Source organism: Eretmochelys imbricata, chromosome 25, assembly GCF_965152235.1.
Source record: "Eretmochelys imbricata isolate rEreImb1 chromosome 25, rEreImb1.hap1, whole genome shotgun sequence".
Classification (NCBI taxonomy): Eukaryota; Metazoa; Chordata; order Testudines; family Cheloniidae; genus Eretmochelys; species Eretmochelys imbricata.
Genome location: NC_135596.1, coordinates 7,920,929 through 7,942,991, shown reverse-complemented (window position 1 = coordinate 7,942,991; position 22,063 = coordinate 7,920,929). Strand labels below are relative to the sequence as shown.

Below are 22,063 nucleotides of genomic sequence, written 5' to 3'. Positions count from 1 at the left end.
CGCACAGGGAGTGAAAGTCAGGGTGTCTCTAGACACCCCACCAGCCCATACAACTCCCTCCCTCTGCCGTTAGTTGTTGTTCCCCAGCTTAGCCACACCCTTACGGACAAGGGGTGGCTGTAGTCTAGTGGTTAGAGCAGAGGTCCTGTGTGCCAGGACTCCCGGGTCCTATTCCTGGCTCTACCAATGTCTTGCTGAGTCACCACGATCCAATTCACTTCCTCTCTCTGTGCCTCAATTGCCCCATCTCTAAAATGGGGACAGTGATGCTCAGCCATGTCTGTATTGTGCTTTGAGACCTGCTGGGTAAGGAATTTGCATACAAGTTCAAAGCATTATTAAAAGCATCTCCACCTGATCTCACAAACTGAAAAGGCTAGCTTGAGGCATTCCGGTTCTCTGTCCATCTTTAAATCCCGCCTGGATATTGTAAGCTGCTTATCTGCCCTGACACTGGATGGAAATCTGCCCATTCAGCTGCCTCCTAGTCTTCTCTACTGGCCCTTTCCCGGGGTGGGGCGGGGGGGACGGATTCAGGCTGCCGGACTCACGGTCAGGGTTCTCCACCTGGGCATAGTTGCCCTGTTCTCGGAAGCTGATGTTGCCCAAGTGCAGGATTCCAGCCACGATCTGTAGCACCAGCTGCTGGTCCTCCCTGGCGATGCCTATCACCTGCATGGCATTCTAGCGGGCAGAGAAAACATCCCATCAGCTTGATTTAGTTGGGGATTGGTCCTGCTTTGAGCAGGGGGTTGGACTAGATGATGGGCCCCACACTACAAGAAGGCTGTGGAAAAATTGGAGAGAGTCCAGTGGAGGGCAACAAAAATGATTAGGGGGCTGGGGCACGTGACTTATGAGGAGAGACTGAGGGAACTGGGATTGTTTCGTCTGCAGAGGAGAAGAATGGGGGGGGATTTGATAGCTGCTTTCAACTACCTGAAAGGGCGTTCCGAAGAGGATGGATCTAGACTGTTCTCAGGGGTAGCAGATGACAGAACAAGGAGTAATGGTCTCAAGTTGCAGTGGGGGAGGGTTAGGTTGGATATTAGGAAAAACTTTTTCACTAGGAGGGTGGTGAAGTACTGGAATGGGTTACCAAGGGAGGTGGTGGAATCTCCTTCCTTAGAAGTTTTTAAGGTCAGGCTTGACAGAGCCCTGGCTGGGATGATTTAGTTGGTATTGGTCCTGCTTTGAGCAGTGGGTGGGACTAGAGGGCCTCCTGAGCTCCCTTCCGACCCTGATATTCTATGATTCTATGAGTCCCTGGTGTTATGGCTGTAAACTTATCTTGGGAAGATTTGGAAAATAAAAAACACCAGCAAAAATAAACCTGCCGTGAACATTTTGGAAATGGAATATTCAGCCAAAAAAAAAAAAAAAAAGAAAGTGGTTTTTTGACACCGAAAACGGTTGGGGTGTCCTGCGGGACTCCCAAGGGGTTTAGGCGTGTCCACACATTCAGAAATGTTGCCCGAGAAGAAAGCAGCATCTGCTCCCGGGACACAGTGAAACCCGGACACGAACAGCCCTGCTGTATCAATCTACCACCACACTGACAGCACTAGTGAAAAGCAGCCACCTCTGGGGTGGGAAGAGAGAGACGAGGTGGCAGGTAGCGCCCTGCACAGTAGTGGCCGGTTGACGTTGGCAGAGGACACACCTCTGACGAAACGTGCCAGGGGCTCATTCCTGCACACGCAGAGCAGGCGGGATCAACCAGGTGTAGAAAGCAGCCTGGGATCCAGGGTACCTGCCTCAGACAGGAAACCGAGTTGATGTTAAGAGGGAGCTTGGTACATTTATAAATGGGACGGGGTGGCCCGCGACAGCAGAGGACTGGACCAGTGACCCAGGAGGTCCCTTCCCATCTTGGGTTCCTACAGATGTGGCTGAGTGGACCTTGGAGGCCCTTGGCAGCTTTGCCCCTAAGGGGTGCTTTTGGTTGCCATGCGAATGCTGGGGAAATAATACAAGATGGCAGCACCCCTGGTTCAGAGCCCGATCCCCACCTATCTCCAAGAGTCCCCCTCTCAGACGGCATGCAGGGAGCCCAGCCTGGCTGCATATGGCCATGGGCTCTCGGCACATGCCCAGCACAGTACAGGAGGCCCAGCTTCGCCAGCCTGTCCTGTTGATGAGCTGTTATCTGGCATGTGGCTGCAGGCAGGTTGCCACTGTCCCCACCTGGATGTCCAGCTCTTTCTTTCAGCTCCAGCCAGTCCCTCTGGAATACGGGGCCAGAGGGCTTCAGGAGTGGGAGAAGATGGGGCCCAAAGAGCTGCCTTCTTGGGGGTCAATCCTGTTTTCATCCACAAGCTGGGTTAGGTCAGATCAGTCCAAAATGTACAGAGACACATTCTAACATGCCCCACTGTGACCACCCTCCCGTCCCCCCGGGCCACTCACCATGGTCTCGTGGAAGTCGCTCCGGTCATCGGTGCCGTCCACCTTGTAGGTTTCGGACTGGTTCAGATAGTAGTAATAATCGGGGGTCATGATCCCCAGGTTCTGCTGCTGCTCTTGGGAGGCCCCTTCAATGAGCTGCCGGTAAAGGAGAGGTGCAGAAGCAGGGCTGGGGTCAGCTCATGGAAATGAACCGGCCCTCAGGGATCCCCTGCTCTGCCGCTTGGGGCCGGCTGTCCCCACTTGGAGTTTCATCTCCTGCTCAGCCAAAAACTCAGGCCTATCAGCGGCTCTAGGGCACAATTCTGCTACAGACACTACAGTGTAAACGCACAGGGGCACGCTCGCTCATTTCCACGCACGGATGCCAATACACTGGCGTGTCCATTTGCACACTCAGACACACCACGATGCCCACATGAACGCGTATGCACGTTCACTTACTCGCACACACACACACTCGCACATTCGTAGGCAGTCTGGCACCCACGTGCTGATGTGCACATTCACACTCAGCCACGTTCACGCTCCTGTTCACACGCACACTTGACCGCAGCGGGCGCCATGCAGCACCAGATCCCCCGAGTGCCCTGGTTTGTCAGGGTACCTGGTAGTAGATGTGGAAGTTTCTTTCGCTCTCATTCTGGTTCACCACCCTGGATTTCTCCAGCAGGAAATTGGAGATCTTCCCTCCATCCGGCTCACCGCCCCGGCTGAACTGGATTTCAAAGTATTTCCCCTGCCGAGGGAAGACATTTCAGCCGTGAGGCTGCAGGGCTGCGGTTCTCTGGGCATCAGCCAGAGGCCGGGCCATCTTGTTTCAGGGGCCACCCCCCGTCTATGGAAGTCTCTCCCACCTCCTCCCAAGACCCTCTGCCTTCAGGCCTCAGCATGTTTCTTTTCCCCACACCTGCTGTCTCTTGTCACTGGCAGCTTTCTGGGGCAGGGCCTGTCTTTGATTACATGTATGTACAGCACCTAGTACGCCAAGCTTTTGACTCCTGATCGGGGCTTCTAGGTGCTACTGTAAAACAAATAATAGCAATAGACAGGACTCGGGGCAGGGTCTTTCTTTTTGGGTCATCTCATCTCTGACTTTCTTCCTGTCCCCTGAAGGGTTATCTTTCCTTCCCCTCATCTGGGGCCCAACCCTGAGAGGCGCTGACCATCCACAAAGGCAATGCTTATTTAGGTCCTTCCTACAAACACTGCCCCGATCCCTTTCCAGGCTGCACCGCCCACAGAGCCAGCCTTCCCACTGGCAGCAACCCAAGCAAGAGCCCGTGCTGCTGGAATGGGGAAACTGAGCCATGAGTTGCTGATGGGAGTATGGGGCTCTGATGGTGAGTCCCAGTGCTGGAGAGGGATATAAGCCAGTCTGTGGGATTCAGAGATTGCACACGCAGCCTGAAGGATAAGTAGCCACTTGCTTTGCTTGTACTTCAGGCCAGCTCTGTTCCTATCAGACTTCCCCAGGGGATGGGTAGGCTGCAGAAATGAGCCAGATACCAGTGTCTCCCATGGAACTATCACATCTCCCTATCCGCACACCCCTCCCCGGGACCGACTAGCAGTGAAATCTGGCCCTGGAGACTTACAAATCGGCTGGAGTTGTTGTTCCTGACAGTTTTGGCGTTCCCAAAGGCTTCCAGCAGAGGGTTGGACTGCAGGATGATGTCTTTCACATGCTGAGGATTAGAGCAGAGACTGGGCAAGTCAGAGACGGGGCAGGTCCGTTGGCTCCTGGGGGACTAGTCACAGCTTGGTGAGGTGCAATGGCAAAGGGCTGCCAGAAAGCTGGCAACGTTGCACTTCACTGTTTAGGTGCAGGGGATTATTGCTAGCTCTTGGCTTGGAGCGGGTTTGCTATTTCCAGCTCTGGGTTAGTAGGATGGAAGGGCATTGCTCAATGGTAGGCTGGCACAAGGCGGGCACTGCCAGCTCCTTCTTGGTGTGCGTGTGGGGGAGCGCTGCCGGATCTTTGTTGGGAGCAGTTGGTTTGGAAGGGCCAAGTCCTGGATTAGAGCAAGGCAGGCATTGCCAGCTCTGAGCATGGAGGGCGGGGTTTGAAAAGGAAGCATGGTCTGCTGCCTGGCACGTCATCACCTTTCCCGGGCTAACCTAATGTGATCTCAGCCGGCGGGGAGAGCTGAGGAGCTGCAGAAGACGGGGAAAGAGGAGCTGCCCTCTGGCAGAGAGAAAGACGATTCAAACCTAGGAAAGTGGGTGGGAGGGAAGGACGGGATGGAGCGAGGTGGGGGAAATGGAGAGCAAGAATGAAGAGAAGACGAGTAGAGAGAGGGTCAGAGAGAGCCCGGGCTGCAGAGGGAGCCGTACCTGCACTTTCTCTCCACCTCCGGACACTTTGGAAATGTAGCCCATAATGTATTTGGCTGCCACAGTTTTTCCAGCCCCGCTTTCCCCACTGCAGAAACATTCAAACAAAACAGGGGGAAGTGAAATAACCTGCCCAGTGTCTACATTTCCAGACAGAACCACTGCCCTGCTGGAGGTTTCGATCACCTCTAAGCCTGCTGTGGGTCTCAGAGGCAGATTATGCTTTTGTGGGGCCCTGGGCCACAGCAAGGGGGGGCCCTCCCCACCCCTTCCACCTGCAGTGCCCCCCATACCTCTCGTGCTCCTGCCAGGGGGCGGGGTATGGGAGCTTCCCCAGCTTCCTGGCAGGAGCATCGGGCGGGCAGAGCAGGGCAAGCCCCCTCACCCTGACCCCGCTTCCCGGCAGGAGCGCTAGGCGGGCGGGCAGAGCTGATCCATGTGCGGGGGCGCCCATTTTTACGGGCCCCCGCAGTTGGCCGGAGCCCCTGGGCATGGACCTTGTTGGCCCAGTGGCTAATCCGCCACTGCAGATGGGCAAGGTATCTCCTTGCCCAAAGACAGAATATTCATTCCTACCCTAGAACGGGGTGCAGACAGTGACAACCGTCCATTGATGACTGAACTTCCCTCTTTGGGCCTGTTTTCCTGACCTTCCTTTGTCTATTTAGGTAAACACTATGGGATAGGGACCGTCTCTTGTTCTTTCTGTGCAGCGCCCAGCACAATAGGGGGCCAGATCTCCCTTGGGGCATTGCAATAGAAATGATAAATAATTTTATAACTCGTAGACCCTTCTGTATTCTCTCTGTGTCTGCGGAAGGGGAGCTCTTGCTGGGTACAGGAGGCTGGTCCAGTTTTGAGTTAAATAGCTCTTCCTAGTCCCTGTGCCTGGTATTGCAGTGAGGAGGAGCGGAGGTGTGCAGCGATATGTAATCCTGGCTTGACGGCACTGCAGCAGGGTGGCGACGAGATTCCAAGCACCCCACACTCTGGCTCCTGGCTGAGATTGATGCCTGAACTGTTACTAGTCCTGGTGCCTTGTACCTGGAAGGGAAGTCTCTGGACTTGCCCACATCCGGACAGCTTCTTTGCAATATTCAAACAGACACATGACTTGCGTCAAGGTCATTTCATGTGCTGAGCTGCCGTCCTCTTGCATCCCAGCCAGGCATATTCGCTTTTAGCAATGTGGTCCAGGGGACTGAATGCAGCACTCAGATTCAGTAAACCTGGGCTCTATTCCCGGCTCTGCCACAGACCTGTGGGATGACCTTGTGCAAGTCGTGGCCCTTCGTTGTGCCTCAGTTTCCCCTCTCAACCTTTGGCTGACTTGTCCGCTTAGACTGAAAGCCTTTGAGGGCAGGAACTGTCTTTTACTAGGTGTACATACAGCTCCTGGCACAACAGCGGGGAGCCATGATCTTGCTTCATAATGAAGCATGCATAGTGGCAGTGCGGTGGGTCATGTGAGAGAGGAAATACATTAGGGCTTGTCTACATGGGAAAGGTTAGCTAGTTATACCACTATATAGTCTAGTTAAAACCGCGATAGCTATACCAGTGTCCACACACACAGAGGTATAACTCTAGCAGTTTAAATTCACACCTTCGCTTATACTGCTCCAACTTTCCCCTTGGGCTGGTCCGGAAGCTTGTTCTCTTTAAAGTGGATGGGAACCATAACATATAAAAGCCTAGTGGTGATGACCAGTGACGGCAGGACACAGACCCTCTCCTAGCCCAGCGTTTCGCTGGACACCGTACCAACGTGCTCCCTGCTAGGAATGCAGAGTCCAGGACGTCTGCCAGTTCCTTTGATGACAACACTGATGAACAACCTCACACTGCGATGGGGCTTTCCATCCCCGAGCACTTTGCAGATTACACACATCCACGGGGCTCGCTGCACCCCACCACTGCAGGGCAGCTGCCGTTGCAAGGCAGCCTACCCGCGGCTTCCCGGCGCATAGCAACGTAGGAGAGGAAGTGAAGAATGCTGTACCCAGTCAAAACTGGAAGAGGAATTTAGGGAGGCGGGACTGGAATTCAGCCAAGACACCAGCACTAACAACCCTGACCATATGAAAAGTGTCGTGGAATCTCTAATGACCCCAAGGGGGCAGGACTTTAGCCCCACTCTTCTGGTTTACTTCTTCTCCCAAAGACGGCACCGCTCCCCATAGCGCCGCAGTGGGATATTGGGTCAGTACTGGCCTTGGGAAACAGACCTGACCCTGCTCCACAACGGAGATCGACCCCCACGTCCTCCACCCAAGTCTCTCTTATTTGGGAGTCGGCGTTCTTGCTACCTGATAATGACGCACTGGTTCTCTCCATCGATCAGCATGTTCCGGTACATGTTATCGGTCAGAGCGTAGATGTGGGGCGGATTTTCATACTGAGCCTAGAGGCCAACAAACAGACGACGAGAACAGTTGTTACTAACTACAACGCAGAGTCTAACGCATAAACCAGAACCCTCTCGGTGAGCAGCACTTTCCCTCCACTTCCCTTCTCCAGTGAGGCAGTCGAACAACCTTAACTCTGCCCTACAGCAATGCCATGTGGTAACTATGCAAGTATGACCAGTGGCTGTCAACCTACTGACCATTGTGGGCCTCGTATGCAGCACTGTGTGTGTTATGCGGGCTGCATCCACACAAAATATATACTACCTGTATGGCCCTGAGGATGTCAGATGGGCTGCCGCTGTGTGTACCTGATTGGGCTGCAAGCAGCCCGCGGGTCACAGGTTGAGAACCACCGAGTATGACAGTGGCATGGTAATGCTTGTGACTCCAGGTTAGATTAAACTGATTTTTAAAGACACATTAGAGGTTTTAAATCTTTCCCCCCCTTCAGGGCAGAATTAAGGTTTTTTGGGGGGCCTTAGCTGTGCATTTCCATATCTTAATACCTTTGGGGTTTTTTTAAGTGTAACCTTAACTCTGAAGTTCCTGGGCTTATAAAGCTGTTTTTTGGAATAACTTCAACTGCTCAGTAATATTTTTTTACCTAAGTTGCTGACATGTACTTTCAACCTGAACACAGGTTTTATTTGGAAATATATACTGCAGTAACCCCTATAGGCCCCAGAGCTGGAGAGGAGAAAGACACCCAGGGAGCTGCCCACGGTCACCCAGCAGATCACAGAGTGAGCTGGGACCAGAGCCAGGCCTCCTGACTCCCAGTCCGAGGCCCTAGCCTAGCCTGGGGCCCGTTTATACAATCCGTTAGAAATGTGTCCACGCCTTGCACGTTATCCAAAGGTACAAGACAGAGTAGCCCGAACAAGGAGTCATGTCAAACAGCCCCGCCGCAGTTCTAACCCCCAAGACCAGCCAGCCTCCTCACCGCTCCTTGGTAGAGCTCAACCTCCCGGTCCGTGAAGTAAGGCATCTGCTTGAAGGGATTGACTGAGATAAGAACCGAGCCAATGTAGGTCTGAGCTCTTTGTCAAGGTCCATCAGCTTTCCTCGTGTTTCTCCTTCCCCCTTCCCACCCAGCCCTGCGCACCAGACATGCCATGGTACCCAAAGCCAACAAGACCCAAAAGGACCGCGGTAGCTTCAGGAGCATGGTGAGGACTTTGATACAAGATATGGGTCCAGACCAGCTCCCCCACCCCCACCTGGGGGGATTTGGGATCTGGAACAGAACTTGGCAGAGGTGCTGGAACTAGGGGTGCTGCAGCACCCCCTGGCTTGAAGTGGTTTCCATTAAATCCAGGGTTTACAGTTTGGTTCCATGGCTCTCAGCACCCCCACTGTACACATTGTTCCCACACCCCTGGAACTTGGCAGCTTATTGGGGGGCTCACTGCAAAAAATCTCCCCATGGCGCAGTTAAGGCCCAAGGAGAGTGATGGCAGATGGACAGTTCTGGGCTTCTCTGGCTCCTTCTAACCCCGGGGCCACGGACTGGTCACACAGATTGCCATCCCAGGGGAAGGGGCCATGATGCTGCACCTTGATCAGCAGGAGAATTAAGGGGTAGCAGCAAGCGGGGGTGCTGGAACAATTTTTATACCGGGGTGCTGAGGAGGGAAACCATGGGAATCGTGTAGTTGGTGTTTGTTATTACTACTTCAAGCCAGCACCCCTAGTTCCAGCATCACCTGGCAGTAAGTAAAACACATGGTGTGCCTTCCCTGCTCATGGTAAGGGAAGAGCCGGGCTGCAGCGGGCTCGGGTGACCAGATAGCAAGTGTGAAAAAATCGGGATGGGGGGGTAATAGGGGCCTATACAACACAAAGCCCCAAATATTGGGACTGTCCCTATAAAATTGGGACACCTGGTCACCCTACAGAGGGCTAATGGCACAGCCCCTGTCCCTCCTGGCAACTTCTGACATGGGACTGCAGGAAGGAGGCACTGGATTTCCGCCAGGGGCAATGTTGGAGGAGTTTGTTCTTTGGGACCAGTTCAAAAGGCAGAAGGAAAATCAGATTCAGTGCCACCCAAGGGCCACATTTCAGGTGTTCGGCTCCCATTTAGGCACCTCGAGAAGGGCCTGGATTTTCGCCGGACTTCTGAGCTCTTTTGAAAATCTGCCCACTTAGGGCTGGTGCCGAAGGGGGAGAGGTGCGCTTTTGGAAATCGGGCCCCAGCTGTAGGTGCTGATGTGGAGCATGAGTGAAAACTCTGCCCCTTGTAGCCAGGAGGTTTCCTGAAGCCCGCCCTTGCCCAGCAGCACCTGGCGGGTGGTCTCCCTCCAAAGCCTTGTCCTGCGGAATAACAAAGCGTTATCATGGCGGTCTTGAAACGGGCTCCACTCACATGACATCACCCCGTGGCGAGGCTGCGTTGCCACCACAGAATATGCAGAAGGCTGGCCGAGGTAGACTGTGGGTTTGAGCCTGTATTGGAAAAAGGACACTGCACTAGACGGACCAGTGGTCATCTCCTATGCAGCAGGAGGTTGGGCACTGGACGAAGATGGGCCAAGGGTCTGGTCCAGTGTAAGGTGGCTCTTCTCTTCTTAAGACCTCTCCTCATGATGCATTTGCAGAGTTTTCGCCTCCTACCCAAGCTCAACAGGAGCTTTCTGCAGCCTCGGGCTGGACGAGTGCCTATGAAAATGGGGGCCGCCCTGCAAAATCAGATACAGGTGATGACCCCGTTTGTAGGCACCCACCACCTCTGAGTTGTGGCCTCCCCAGCGAGTATGTCGCAAGCGAAACAAGCGGTGAAAATCGCAGCCTGTTTTGGAAGGGCGGCCCCCAGCGCTGCTTTGATGTGGCAGAACAGCTGTGCCACATGAAGGGGGCAGGAGGCCCGGCTCTGCGCAAGGAGCAGAGCATCGTCGTTCCAGCCTGGAGGTTAACTGGCCACAGCACTCTTGCCAGTAGCACCCTCCAGGGTCCCCAGTCACTGTGGCTTGGCCAGGGTCCTCAGGGGAGGGTTCGTGTGCAGCACAGTCGGGATGGAGCACTCTGCTGCTCATCACACGTTACCACTACTTCCGGCCACCTCGGCGACGCTTGCCCCTGTCGGTGATGACAGCGCTGCGTTCTGCAGCCCATCTGGTCGCCCGAGTTCCTTCCTTCCTCGTCAGCTCCACGTACAGCAAGCCTGTCTGCACAAAACCCCTATAAAAAGCGCTGAAGTCGGTAGAGATACGCGGATTCACGCTGGCTGAAGATCTGGGTCTAACGAATGACATTTACGACACCCTGTGTGCACTTCGCCCAGTTGTTATGACGGACACTCAGCACTTCGTAGGTCTCAAAGCCCTTTATAAAGGGGGTACAATTACTGCCCTGCTACAGATGGGGAAACTGAGGCACGGAGACACCTCACGGCTTGCTTAGTGAGCCGGGGCGGGGCTGGGGAATAGAACCCCCGTGTCGTGACTCCTACAGCTGCACCTTCTGCATGTACTTGGGCTGCCTCCTTCCTACAGACCTGCCCCATGGTATCTGCCCAAGGTGGACCAAAGATGGAGGCACATGCACAGGAGACCCCAAAGGCGGACAGATACGAGGTGGTGAGCGGGAGGGGCTATGAGAACAGCAGGGCTGGGGAGAGCAGGGGGGACCGTTGCAATGGAGGGCTCCGGGAGAGGAGGGTGGGTGTTACGACGGGACAGCGTGCGGGGTCATACAGAGCTAGGAGAAGCCTCACTCCCTGCAGCAGATGTTTAAAGCAGGACCTGTCCCCCTCATGCCCGCCTGGTTCAAGAGGCCAGGTGTGGCTTGTCCCCCAAGAGAGGGAGTGACAGTGGGGAATAGCGTGTCTCTTACAGAATGGGAAAGGGTGATGTAAGAGGAGGAGGAGGGGCTGGTGCTTCCTGGGTAATGCAGAAGTGCTCTGGACTGACTCATGGCTGGACACTGGGCCCTTACAGAGCAGCAGGAAAAAAAAAACCCCAAAAAACGGAAGAAGTAGGTTTCTGGGGTTTTCTTCTTTTCTAAAAAAAACCAAACAGACCAAACAAATGAGCAGCTCCAGCCTTTCCGGGCTGTTGTCACAGGCAGGAGGAGCACCCGCTCCGAGCTGTCGCAGAGCACAGCCTTGTAAGGACACAGCCTTGCCTTCGGTGGAAACCGCAGCCCACTTGAGCGCAGTGAGCTCTGTCTCTGATGTGCTCCTCTTCCCTGAGACCTGCTGTAGCTCACTGCTCCCAGCTCCCCTGCGGGGGAACATTGTTTCCAGCCTGATAGCCAGGGAATTCAGTGCTCGGCCAGACCTAGAAAGATTTCCCTGCTGCCAGCTGGCTGCCTCCTAGTAGGGATGGGACGTGGGAGCAAAAGGCGCGCTCTGGATGGCCATTGGGACGGTGCAGGCCCTTGTCTGGGCACAGGGCCAGGCTCAGTCTCATGCTTCTGTGGGTCAAACCCCATGATAATCAAAGAGAAGGTCAGGGGGAGTTTATGTTCTCAGACTGGTGAGCAAGGAACTAGCCAAGCAAAGAGCGACCCTGCAGGGTTGTGCTGACTGTCTCCTCCGATTGGCCTCGCAGCGAGCTCCTTAACGCCACTGCCCTGATATAGGCAGGATCAACATCCACGGCCAGGCGGCCGTCAGAGACTCGAGCAGGAGGGGGCGCTTCAGGCAACTCAGCCCTTCACAGAAACCTTCGCCCTTCCCTGGTGCAGTGCCCCATGTGGACGAGCGCCAGGGAAGTGCATGAGACTGAGATCCCAATGCAGGAGGCTAAGCAATATCGCAGTGACAGAACTAGAACCCTGAGCAACAGCTGGGCTGCCAACGAGCATCTGGCTGCGTATGGTCCTCAAAGACCAGCTGGGCTAGGGATGGAGGCGAGGCAGGGCAGCGTGAGGTGCAGTGGGACATCAGGGCTGGGATAGCAGGGGGTCTTAGCCTTCACAACTTCCTCTGGCAAAGAGTTCCACAGGTTGACTGTGCATTGTGTGAATAAGAACATACGAACGGCCATGCTGGTCGTCTAGCCCAGTCTCCTGTCTTCCGACAGTGGCCAATGCTAGGTGCCCCAGAGGGAAAGAACAGAACAGGGAATCATCAAAAGATCCATCCTCTGTCACCCGTTCCCTGCTTCTGGCAAACAGAGGCCAGGGACACCATCCCTGCCCATCCTGGCTAACTGCCATTGATGGACCTATCCTCCGTGAACTTATCTAGTTCTTTTTTGAACCCTGGTATAGTCTAACAGGTGCCAAAGGACAAGGCTGGGGTGCATGGGCAGAGATGTGGGGCAGGCCAGGACTGGAAAGGCAGGGGGTGTTGCAGGGGAAACTTGCTAAAATTGCATTGGCCGAGCTGCATAGAGGGCTCAGGACTCAAAAAGCAAGGGGTGCGCAAGGGCAGGGACTGAGACCCATCAGCACAGCTGCAGTCAGGTTGCCCATAACCTTGCGAAATCCTCCACGCCATCTTCTCCTGTTTCACACCCCACCCCTCTCCGCCCTGAAGAGCCAGCTGCCGCCCGTACATGCCAGATGAAGAGGAACAGCTGAAGCGACTTTTGGAGTCCATTAGCCTATTCCCCAAATCCAGGAAGTGCTTCCCCTCCCCGACACAACATTGCCACAGAGCGCTCCCGGATCGCGCCAGAGAAGCCCGGGGCCACTTCTTGAGCCTGCTCAGCTGGATTTGCTCTCTTTGCTGGCATGCACTGACAGGGACACGTGAAATCAGCGAGAGCCCCAGAGCCGCCGAGCATGCTGTGTGCACTGGGGCAGTCCCAGGATTCTGCAGAGGCCCCCATTTTGGAAATAGCCTTCGGTTGGAGCAGTGGAAAGCGTTGTTCTCTAGAACGGCTGACGCCAGAGAAGCAGCTATGGGCCACTCGAGAGGCCTTAGCATAAATCACAAAGTCAGCCACTGGATCACAGTGCTATGGGGGAGCACAGCCACACCGCCAAGGTGAGGGGCTGATAGGAAACACAGCTGTGTCAGGGGGCCAGGGGCAGGAACCGGGCCAGCGAGGGCTGTCTGCCTGTGCCACAGAGCACAGAAACTTTGGGCTGGGGGCTAATGGTCTTGGCACTGGGATCTGGGAAGGGTTCCAGTGCTGGCCCCAGAGCCTGAGCCCTTAGGCTGGGGGTGCAAGGTAGGAGGACACCACATGGAAAGAAATAACAACCATGCTTCCTCCCTTTAAGCCCTCAAGGAAAATTCTGTGCCAGGACCTGTCTGGCAGCAGCTCTGGTGTGGCGCACAAAGGACCGGGGGCAGGAGTTGAGAGGGACTGCGCAGCTTAGCTCATGGGGGCTAGCTGAGGTTGCTGCTTTTTGGGTTTTTTTTGAGGAAACTATTAGCTATCCTGGGTTGCAGAGCTATTTGCTAGACAGCAGAAAAAACCAGCAGGGCTCATGCTTCCTGGGTTCTGTCCGTGGCTCTGGGAGAGGAGCGTGCCCTTGGTGGTTGCACAGAGAATAGCCAAGCACATAGATTGGGCAGATTCTTTCTGCAACACAGTGTGGCTGAGACTTGGGTGTGCTATACCAGAGAACTGGATTCTGTTCTCAGCTCTGTCCGAGGTTACTTTATCTGTAAAATGAAGGGGATGGCACTTGCCTGTCTCATAGGGAGCGGTACGAAGCCTCGCTCAATTGTAAAGGTTGCACAGAACAAGCAGAGGGTGAAAGAGATGAGCCTGGCTCTCGTGGTCTCCTGGCTCCCAGCTCAGGGCACCTTCCCTGTCACAGAGATGAAGGAGGCAGAACAGTCTCCTGAATGTAGGGACCGCCTGCAAAATTTGCCAGGTGGTGCAAGGAGGCAAGGAATAGGGCCCCGATGTCCAGACCCAGCAGGGGTGCGGATCTTGCCACTTGAGCCAGTCCACCCTGAGATAAGGGGATGCGGAACTGAAATGAATTCCTTCAGCAGCGGTCATGGTGCATCGGAGGCCCAACATTTAGATTTTGTAAAGATAAAGCCGCTAAATACAGAAAGGGCCCGATTCTCCATCATCCTGCCTCTCGTGCACTCATTTACACCCGTGCAGTGGGAGTGCAAAACACAACCGTTCAGTTCTGGGAAGATTTGACACCACTTTGCACAGTCTAAACACTGGCACAAGTCACAGGGCAACACAGCACCTGGCCCACAGAGTGATGATACTTGCCTGACTGTAAACCGATATTAAATGGCAACGTTATTTCATGATTGGGGTTGTTTTATATCTTGTCCTGCTGCAGTGCTGGGAACCAAAACCCCAAAGTGCTGTCCAATGGATGAGAGCCAGGAAGTGAAACTGACCAGTGTGGTTTCTGTATCTGAGCAGACTGAGAGGCACCAAGGCAATAAGTAGCATCAACGATAGGTAAACCGGTTTCTGTGCGGGGCAGGGCGGTGGGAGCATGTTCCATTATGCACCATACTCTGCACTGGCTGTCCATTCATATCAGGGGGCAATGCCAGGTACCGCAATGGTCTGTGCCCCAGGTGTTTCAGAGGATGCCTCTCTCCCGGGCTCTGTTGCCAGCAGGTGTGCTCCTGCTGTCTGTCTGAAGGCTGGAGCTCATGGGAGCTGGCCGTTGGCTCCCATCAGGAATACATTGAACTCTTTTACGGCGATGCAGCTCTGCGTGCCGGCTTTCCCCTTGGTGCAGGTTCCGGATTCTCCCGTCACTCAGCCTTGCTTTCTTTTGAGGCTCCCGGTACTGTCCATGCCAAACTCAAGGGGGGGTTCAAGCCAGCTACAAAAAGGCAGAGGCTTAACTGAAGTGCCGATGTGTTTTCCCATGAAACATGCCCTGGTGCTGCAGTGTAAATACTCATCCTTTTATAACACAGATGGACTCTGGCAGATCGGCTCCCAGCTCTAGTCAGCTTAGTTATACTTGGCCTCATTATCCCACACCCTGGTACCCTGTGTCTTCCAGCCAGCCCCCTGCACCGGGGAATTTATACCGAGGCTGCAGTGGGCTGGCCACAAATAGAAGAGATTGTTCCGCATGCTCTCGCTAGGACTGGTTGGAACTGTTTTTTGACGGAAGATTGGGTTTTCAACCAAAGAATTTTTGTGTGTGAAAAGTGTTCAGTTTCTGCAGAAAATTTAGAAATTTTGTAAAAAACCAAAACATTTCACTTAAAAATCTCTCCTGGGAAGGGTGCAGTTCAGGTGGTGTACGTTCCCATTCTCCTCTGTGGGCCCGGCTTTCTGGCCAGACTACATCTTCCATGATGCATCGCAGCCAGGGACTCCTAATCACCAGCTCCCTTCACCAGCGGGGTAGAAAGTGGTCCACCATGGGAGATATATTCAGGTTCCTTATACTCCTCTTACGGCCAGCCAGGCTTTTTGGCTGGATTACATCTCCCATGATGCACTGCTTTCTACCTTATTGGTGAGGGGAAGAGAGCATCATAGGAAACCCTGGCTGTGATGCATCATGGGAGATGTAGTCTGGCCCGAAAGCCCAACTGATCCAAAGAGGAGAATGGGAGCGTAAGTAACCAGAACTATAACTCCCATGAGGCACTGCTGCCCCCATTTCAATTAGAATATTTTGGTTTTTGGCCAAAATATTTCACCAAAGATTCAAATGGCCAGATCATCACGACATGGAGGCCACGGGTCCGACTGAGCCCGTCCTGCAGAGCTGGGGGAAGTGAGCTTTCCAAGGGCACCTGGCCCGATTGCTAACACCAAAGGCCAAAATATCCAAAGACCTCAGGGCTGGAATTTCAGAAGCGCTTCGCACCCAGCAACACCCACTGAGACACTCCCTGGCACATTTTCAAGTGAGCTCAGCACCCCATGGGCAAAGCTCTTTTGAAAATCCAGGCGCTTGTTTTGGTGCGTAAAAGGGAGTGGACTTCGTTTGAAATTCCGGCCCCGGAGAATTCTGCCCTTAGGGGCCCAGGGGGAGTGCGCACTGGTCCATTCAGCCTTTCAGAAACACGAGGTGTCATTGCTTCTCGTGCCTTCCTATGTGAAAAGCAGGAGCTTCCATGCACAGATTGAGACAGGCATCTGGTTTTGTGGCTGCTGTTGAGAGTACCTGCATCCACTGCTGAGTATTGTTCAGAGACTCACAGGAGATATCCCTACGCCTCCTACGACAACAGGACAATTGGGAACTATTTTCCCCCTGTATCTCCAACCCTGGAAAGACATTGCTGATACAAGAGCCTAGGCTAGCCCCCCTTTACAGGGCTACCGCTAGATCCACCCGTAAAGGGGAGACCTAGAATTGCCAGAACAGACCCCAGAATTATTCCACTGAAAGGCACTTAGGTGCAGCCTTGCTACCCCAAGCATGGCCTGTTTTGGTTTCTATGAGATGCCCCAGTGCCCCCAGCATGGCCCCCGGAAAGGATACGAAGATGTAATCATCCATGAAGCGCTTTTTAAGATTTTCCACAATAGCGTCCTCGGAGATTTTGGAGAGAAGGACCATGTCATCCACTCCGCTTTGCTTGACATTGTGGCTCTGCCAGTGAAACAGCTCCTTGCTGCCCTGTGGAGAGATGGGGGAGAATTACTGCATACAGCAATGCAAAGGAAATGCTTTTGAGAAAGCAGTGTGGTCCAATGGCTAGGACTCGGGTCTGTGAGTCAGGACCGGTGTGTGTGTATGTGTGTGTCTGATCCTTTCGCAGCCACTGACTCACCATGTGACCTCTGTACCTCAGTTTCCCCATCAGGAACATGTGAATAATAATGTTCAGGCCCCTTTATAAGGTGCTTTCAGATCACAGGAGTTACATAAGAGCAAAGTGTCCCTATTATTTATGGTTCTAACTCATTTCCAAGATATTAAAAGCGAACGTCTCTGCTAGTAAAACAGAGCACAGCTACAGCAAAGTCAAGGGAGCGGCGCCAATTTGCAAGAGCAGAGAATTTGCCCCTTAATTTAAATCAAGTGCTGTTACCCCCACACCCCACCCCCACCCCCACCCCGCCTGCGTGGTATCGCGGAGATTGGCCTGACATTTGGCACTAGGCTGTATCACGCAAGCAGCACTTGTTGGACACGTCGCCTTTGGGGCCTGCTGCTCAACATCATCCAAAAAGCTCAAAAGGCTCCTCTGGGGAAACGAACGAGGGTTGGGGGTGTGGGGGGAGAAGGAAAAAGCAGAGGCCTGCTTTGGGTGCAGGCTTTGCCATGTTCTGCAGAATCTGAAATCCCAGGCCGCCCCGATACCAGAGCCTCCTTCCCCTCCTGTGAATCACAAGCTGGAGAGGCCCAGCCTCACAAAGATGACGCCAAGGAGAACCGCCATGTTACCGCCGTCTGGTTTTGGCCCCCAGGCCACCTTGTTTTGGCCCCCAGAGCAGTCCAAAGTCAGGAGGAAGCAACTGCAGTGTACACTTTAGCTGGTGTTGCCACTTCTGAGGACAGTGGGATGAGCCCGAGCCCATCGAACTGGACAGCAGGCAGCGTGTACTGAGCGCCCTGACCGATTTCCTGGGACAATACCTCAAAAACCGGACAATCCTGGGAAAACCTGGCCAGGCGGCAGCCTTGGCTTTAGCCCACTTCCATCATGCTGGGCTGCAAGCCGGAGGAGCTGCATACAAATCTCACCCCACTACGCTATCGAAAACTAAGCTCACAAACGAGAATGCTTCTCTGTATAGCGCCAATGCCCTGTGCTCTCCCACACCCCATATCGGTCTGTCTCCACCAGTTACCTCTTGACTCAAACATGGTGTAGCAGACCTCACCCCTCACCAGGGCACCCCAGGCAGCCAGCCACAGCGCAAAGGATGGGTCCTGCCTCCGTTTCCCCTGGTCACTGGGGCGACTGAGTTATCCAGTCACCAGCCATCTCACCTATTTGGGAAAGGAAATATGTCCTCCTTCAAGTCCAGGGAAATGCCCACTCCTGGGCATAGTGTATAACTGCAAGCTTCAGCCGTTCTCTCAGAGTAAGACAATTCATCAACCCCAAACAGGGGCTTTATAGGGAGAGCCCTGATATTGGGGGCTCTGTCTTATACAGATGCCTGTTACCCTCCCGCCACCCCCATCCTTGCTCTCTGGCCACCCTAGCCCCAAAGCCTTCTCCAGCTGTGTTGCACCCAGTTCCTCCGTCATTCTTCCAGGCCCCATTCTCACGGCCCAAGAGTGAACAAACCCCGGCTCACAGTTTCCCACGCTCCTGTTCCACGGCTTCCGCACCACTGGTCTTTTACCACACTTCTTGTGACTGTTCCCCTACAACCCTTGCCTCAGGGCTCCTCTGAGCAGGCTTCCCACAGAGTTCTACGCCCCTGGCCCCTCCGCCGGCAGACCCCCCTGGGGGGGTCACCCTCGTGCTAGCCGGTTCTTCCCCTTTACCCAGGGCCCCCTGCAGAACTCGTCCACCTAGTGGGGTTCCCCAGGTCTGTCACACCAGCTCCTCTTCCCTCCCAGAAGCTTCCAACTCCTGCTTGCCCAGGTCCCTGCCACTCTCTTCAAGGACCCACCCCCGCATTAGGGTGACCATATTTTCCCACAGGGCTGGCCCAAAGCACCCCCCGACCCACGCAGGCTGTCCTGAGCCCTCCCTGCCTCCCGCCCGCATGGGGCTCGCCCGAGGTCCTCCTCCCCCTGCCCCCGAAGCGCAGGGCTGACCCAAGCCCCCCCAGCTTCCTGCCCACGCTGGGCCACTCCGAGGCCATCCTCTCCTCCTCTGCGTGTGAGGTGGTCCAAGCCCCCCCGCTGCCTGCCTGCGGCCACCCCAACCCTTCCCTCCAGTGCAGGGCTGGCATTGCTGCTTGCCCCCCCACATGTTCCTCCATACCCCGCTAGGGGTCGCACCCCACGGTTTTGGCGAAACTGTGTATTTGTTCAGTTTGCTTTTGCCAACTGGTGATCAGCTGGCAAGAGCAAATGGGACAAATGCTCAGTTTTGCCCACCCTCTGTCCTGTTTTAGGAAACCTGGCCTATGAGGAGAGGTGAACGAAAACTGGGTGTGTTGAATCCTGAGAAAAAAAGACCGAGAAGGGGACCTGATAACAGTCTTCAAATATGTTAAGGGCGAAAGAGGACAGCAATCAATTGTTCTCCACGGCCATGGAAGGTAGGACCAAAAGCAATGGGCTCCATCTGCAACAAGGGGGTGAGTTAGGTTAGACGACAGGAGAAACTTTCTAACTTTAGGGGATTTAAGCTCTGGACCAGGCTCCCCAGGGAGGTTGTGGAATCCCCGTCATCAGAGGTTTTTAAGAACAGGTTGGACAAACCCCCCATCAGGGATGGTCTAGGTTGGCTTGGCCCTGTCTCAGTGCAGGGGGCTGGACTAGATGACCTCCCGAGATTCCATCCAGCCCAACCGTTCAATAGTTTTATGACTTTCCCTGAACGGCTGCATGGCTCTTTATAGCAGCCAGGTGCCCTCTATCAGGCCCCTATGAGAGGCAGCCAACGAGTCGCAGGTGAACTGGACCTGTTCCATCTTAAAGGAACCAGTCTCCCTGTGACACTTGGGCCCAGATTCACGAAGGTTTTGAGCCCCCTAACTCCCACTGGCGCCACAGAATCATTTCCTCTCTGTGAAAGATGAGTAGGAATTGCTTGTTTCCATTTTTCAGTGTATCATGGAGGAAGTCTCCTGAAGTTGTCTATTTATCTTTGTACTCCCATGGCAGCTGGTTGGGAGGGAAGCTGCGGCCTGTGATTTAGGACTTTCCAGGCTATGCAAAGGGGATCAGAATGAACTGGGTTGTGCCAAGTTACTTTCCCTTGGTGGCTGCCATTTTGTGCTAAACTTTCATTTTAAAAAAAAGTATCTAATACTTAAGGCAGCAAAGAAAACCTTCCAGAGGGTGACCTGAGTGTAAACTAATGCAATGATGCCTACCTGAGTCTGCAGGCAGCCTGAAACAACAGCTCGGAGAGAGGTTGTCTTAATAGGGTGTTAACTCTGAAACTTACTAATGACAATTAAATATCAACTTTGTTCATCACTTAGAACCTGGTCAAAGCAGACAAGAAAGAACTCAGGTTATTATGGTGTGATGGGCTGCCCAGTCCACTGTGAGTAGCATCTTGTTTTGGTATCACAAAGTGGTTGTGCTTGGCATGTGGGAGGAGTTTGCTATGGGGGTGGAGCCGTAGAGAGTACAACCATTTATTTGTTTCAAGGCTGACCCCCGCTTTGGTCACTCCTCGCTGGTCTCTTCCTTTCCAGCCCAGTTCATTGCTCTAGCAAATTTCACTACGTTTCACTCAAAGCAGGAGCCGTTATCAGGCCCTGCCCATCCGGCAGTCCCTAACCCAGTGAATCTTCTGCATGTGGCTGCTGCTCCGGAATTTCCTTTTTTCACTTGACGTGCATCAGCCCCAGCTTTCACTTCTCCCGTCAGCCAGTTGTTTCTTCCGCTTCCCCTTTTTCTTCTCTTCCTCTTTTGCTTTGTTTTCCTCTCTCTCCTGGAGCCACAGAGCTGATTTTGGACTCCTGGTTTCAGACTGTGCCACATACTACTATAACTCTGGCCCAAGGATCCAGCCTGATTCCCACAGGAAATCAGAGCCGGTGTGTCCCAAACACCTGCTCCCTTTGTCCCCTCCTCTCTCACACGTACCACTCTTGTGCAGCCGGACCTCGCCAGAGCAGCTGGTTTCAGGCATTCTCTGATGAGGTCACATCCACTCGTGCGGATCAGCCCGTTTCCCATCCTTGTCATTCCTGTACCTTCTCCACTGTGTCACCTGCCTCGTGGGCCAGCAGATGCATCTCGGCTGGACGCAGCCAGGGACATGAAGCCTTTGGTATTTAGGAAACTCCAGCTGGTGTAGAAGGATGCAGCAACACAGGCTCCTGGCAGCTCATCACACCTGTCCTCTGCTCTCTGCATCGGCTCCCCGCAGAATTCTTAATCAGGTTCAAGGTCTCAATGCTTATCTTCAAAGCACGTCACGGCTTGGGCCCAGGCAATCGGAAAGCGACTAAAGCTGCAGGATGAGGACTTGTAGTTGACAATGGGGGTACAATGCACCCCTCCAGCCCAATGAGACTCTCGACAATAAGGGTACAACTGATTCGTGCAGCAGACAGAACTTTCTCGGGGGCTGGCCTGAGACTGTGGAATGAATGCCCCGAGAAACCGAGGCCCATCGCAAACTTCCCCACCTCCTGTTCCAAGTGCAAGGCGCCTTTCTTTGCCCTTGCCTTCTCCAGTGTAACGACATGGCACTATGTAGATTTATAAACAACAGAACACTCCACTGCACATGCGTCTTGGGGAGAGGACGACCAACATGTGGTAGAAGCTGGTCAAAAGAACATAAGAACCGCCATTCTGGGTCAGACCAATGGTCCATCTAGCCCAGTGTCCTGTCTTCTGACAGTGGCCAAAGCCAGGTGCCCCAATCATCAAGTGATCCATCCCCTGTTGGCCATTCCCAGCTTCTGGCAAACAGAGGCTAGGGACACCATCCCTGCCCATCCTGGCTAATAGTCATTGATGGACCTATCCTCCAGGAATTTATCTAGTTCTTTTTTGAACCCTGTTTAATTGCTTAATACACGACTGGAAGGTGCTCAGGTGATGAGCACGGTGTAAGAACCTATCTAGAATAGACTAGGATAGCAAGATCCCAAGGGAACACTGGGGTTAGTCGTAGGCCACAGTATGTGACTTCATGGGCCAAGTTCAGCCCTGCTGTAACTGTACTGACATCAGTGGGGATAAGCGTGGCCCCCTCCTGTCCTGAGTCACATGAGGTTGGGGGTGGGGGAAGAGGGGGAAATGATACAGTCCCTAGGTGGAGACAGATGGAAGCCACCAAACTGTGCCTCCCCGGTGACCCGAGCCACATCACTTACTAGCCTCAGGACCTGCTGTGGGGCTGTAATACTAGCCGTGAAGCTGAGTCATGCAATGGGAAGCGTGACGGAAAAAAAAAGCCGTTATTCCATATAAACCCAACTCCACCTCCCTCCGGGTCCCTG

General features: G+C 53.9%; 1 protein-coding gene across 1 annotated transcript in view; it reads right to left on the bottom strand.

The window, feature by feature from the left end:
* The window catches only part of MYO1F (myosin IF), a 46,412-nt gene that overhangs the window by 17,073 nt on the left and 7,276 nt on the right, over positions 1-22,063 (bottom strand). The window contains exons 2-9 of the mRNA XM_077841918.1: positions 16,500-16,637; positions 8,098-8,187; positions 7,053-7,147; positions 4,744-4,831; positions 4,005-4,094; positions 3,014-3,145; positions 2,410-2,544; positions 552-684 (exon numbers count right to left, since the gene is read on the bottom strand). Coding sequence (XP_077698044.1) covers positions 552-684; positions 2,410-2,544; positions 3,014-3,145; positions 4,005-4,094; positions 4,744-4,831; positions 7,053-7,147; positions 8,098-8,187; positions 16,500-16,637 — 901 coding nt within the window. The remainder of the gene's footprint in view (positions 1-551; positions 685-2,409; positions 2,545-3,013; positions 3,146-4,004; positions 4,095-4,743; positions 4,832-7,052; positions 7,148-8,097; positions 8,188-16,499; positions 16,638-22,063) is intronic.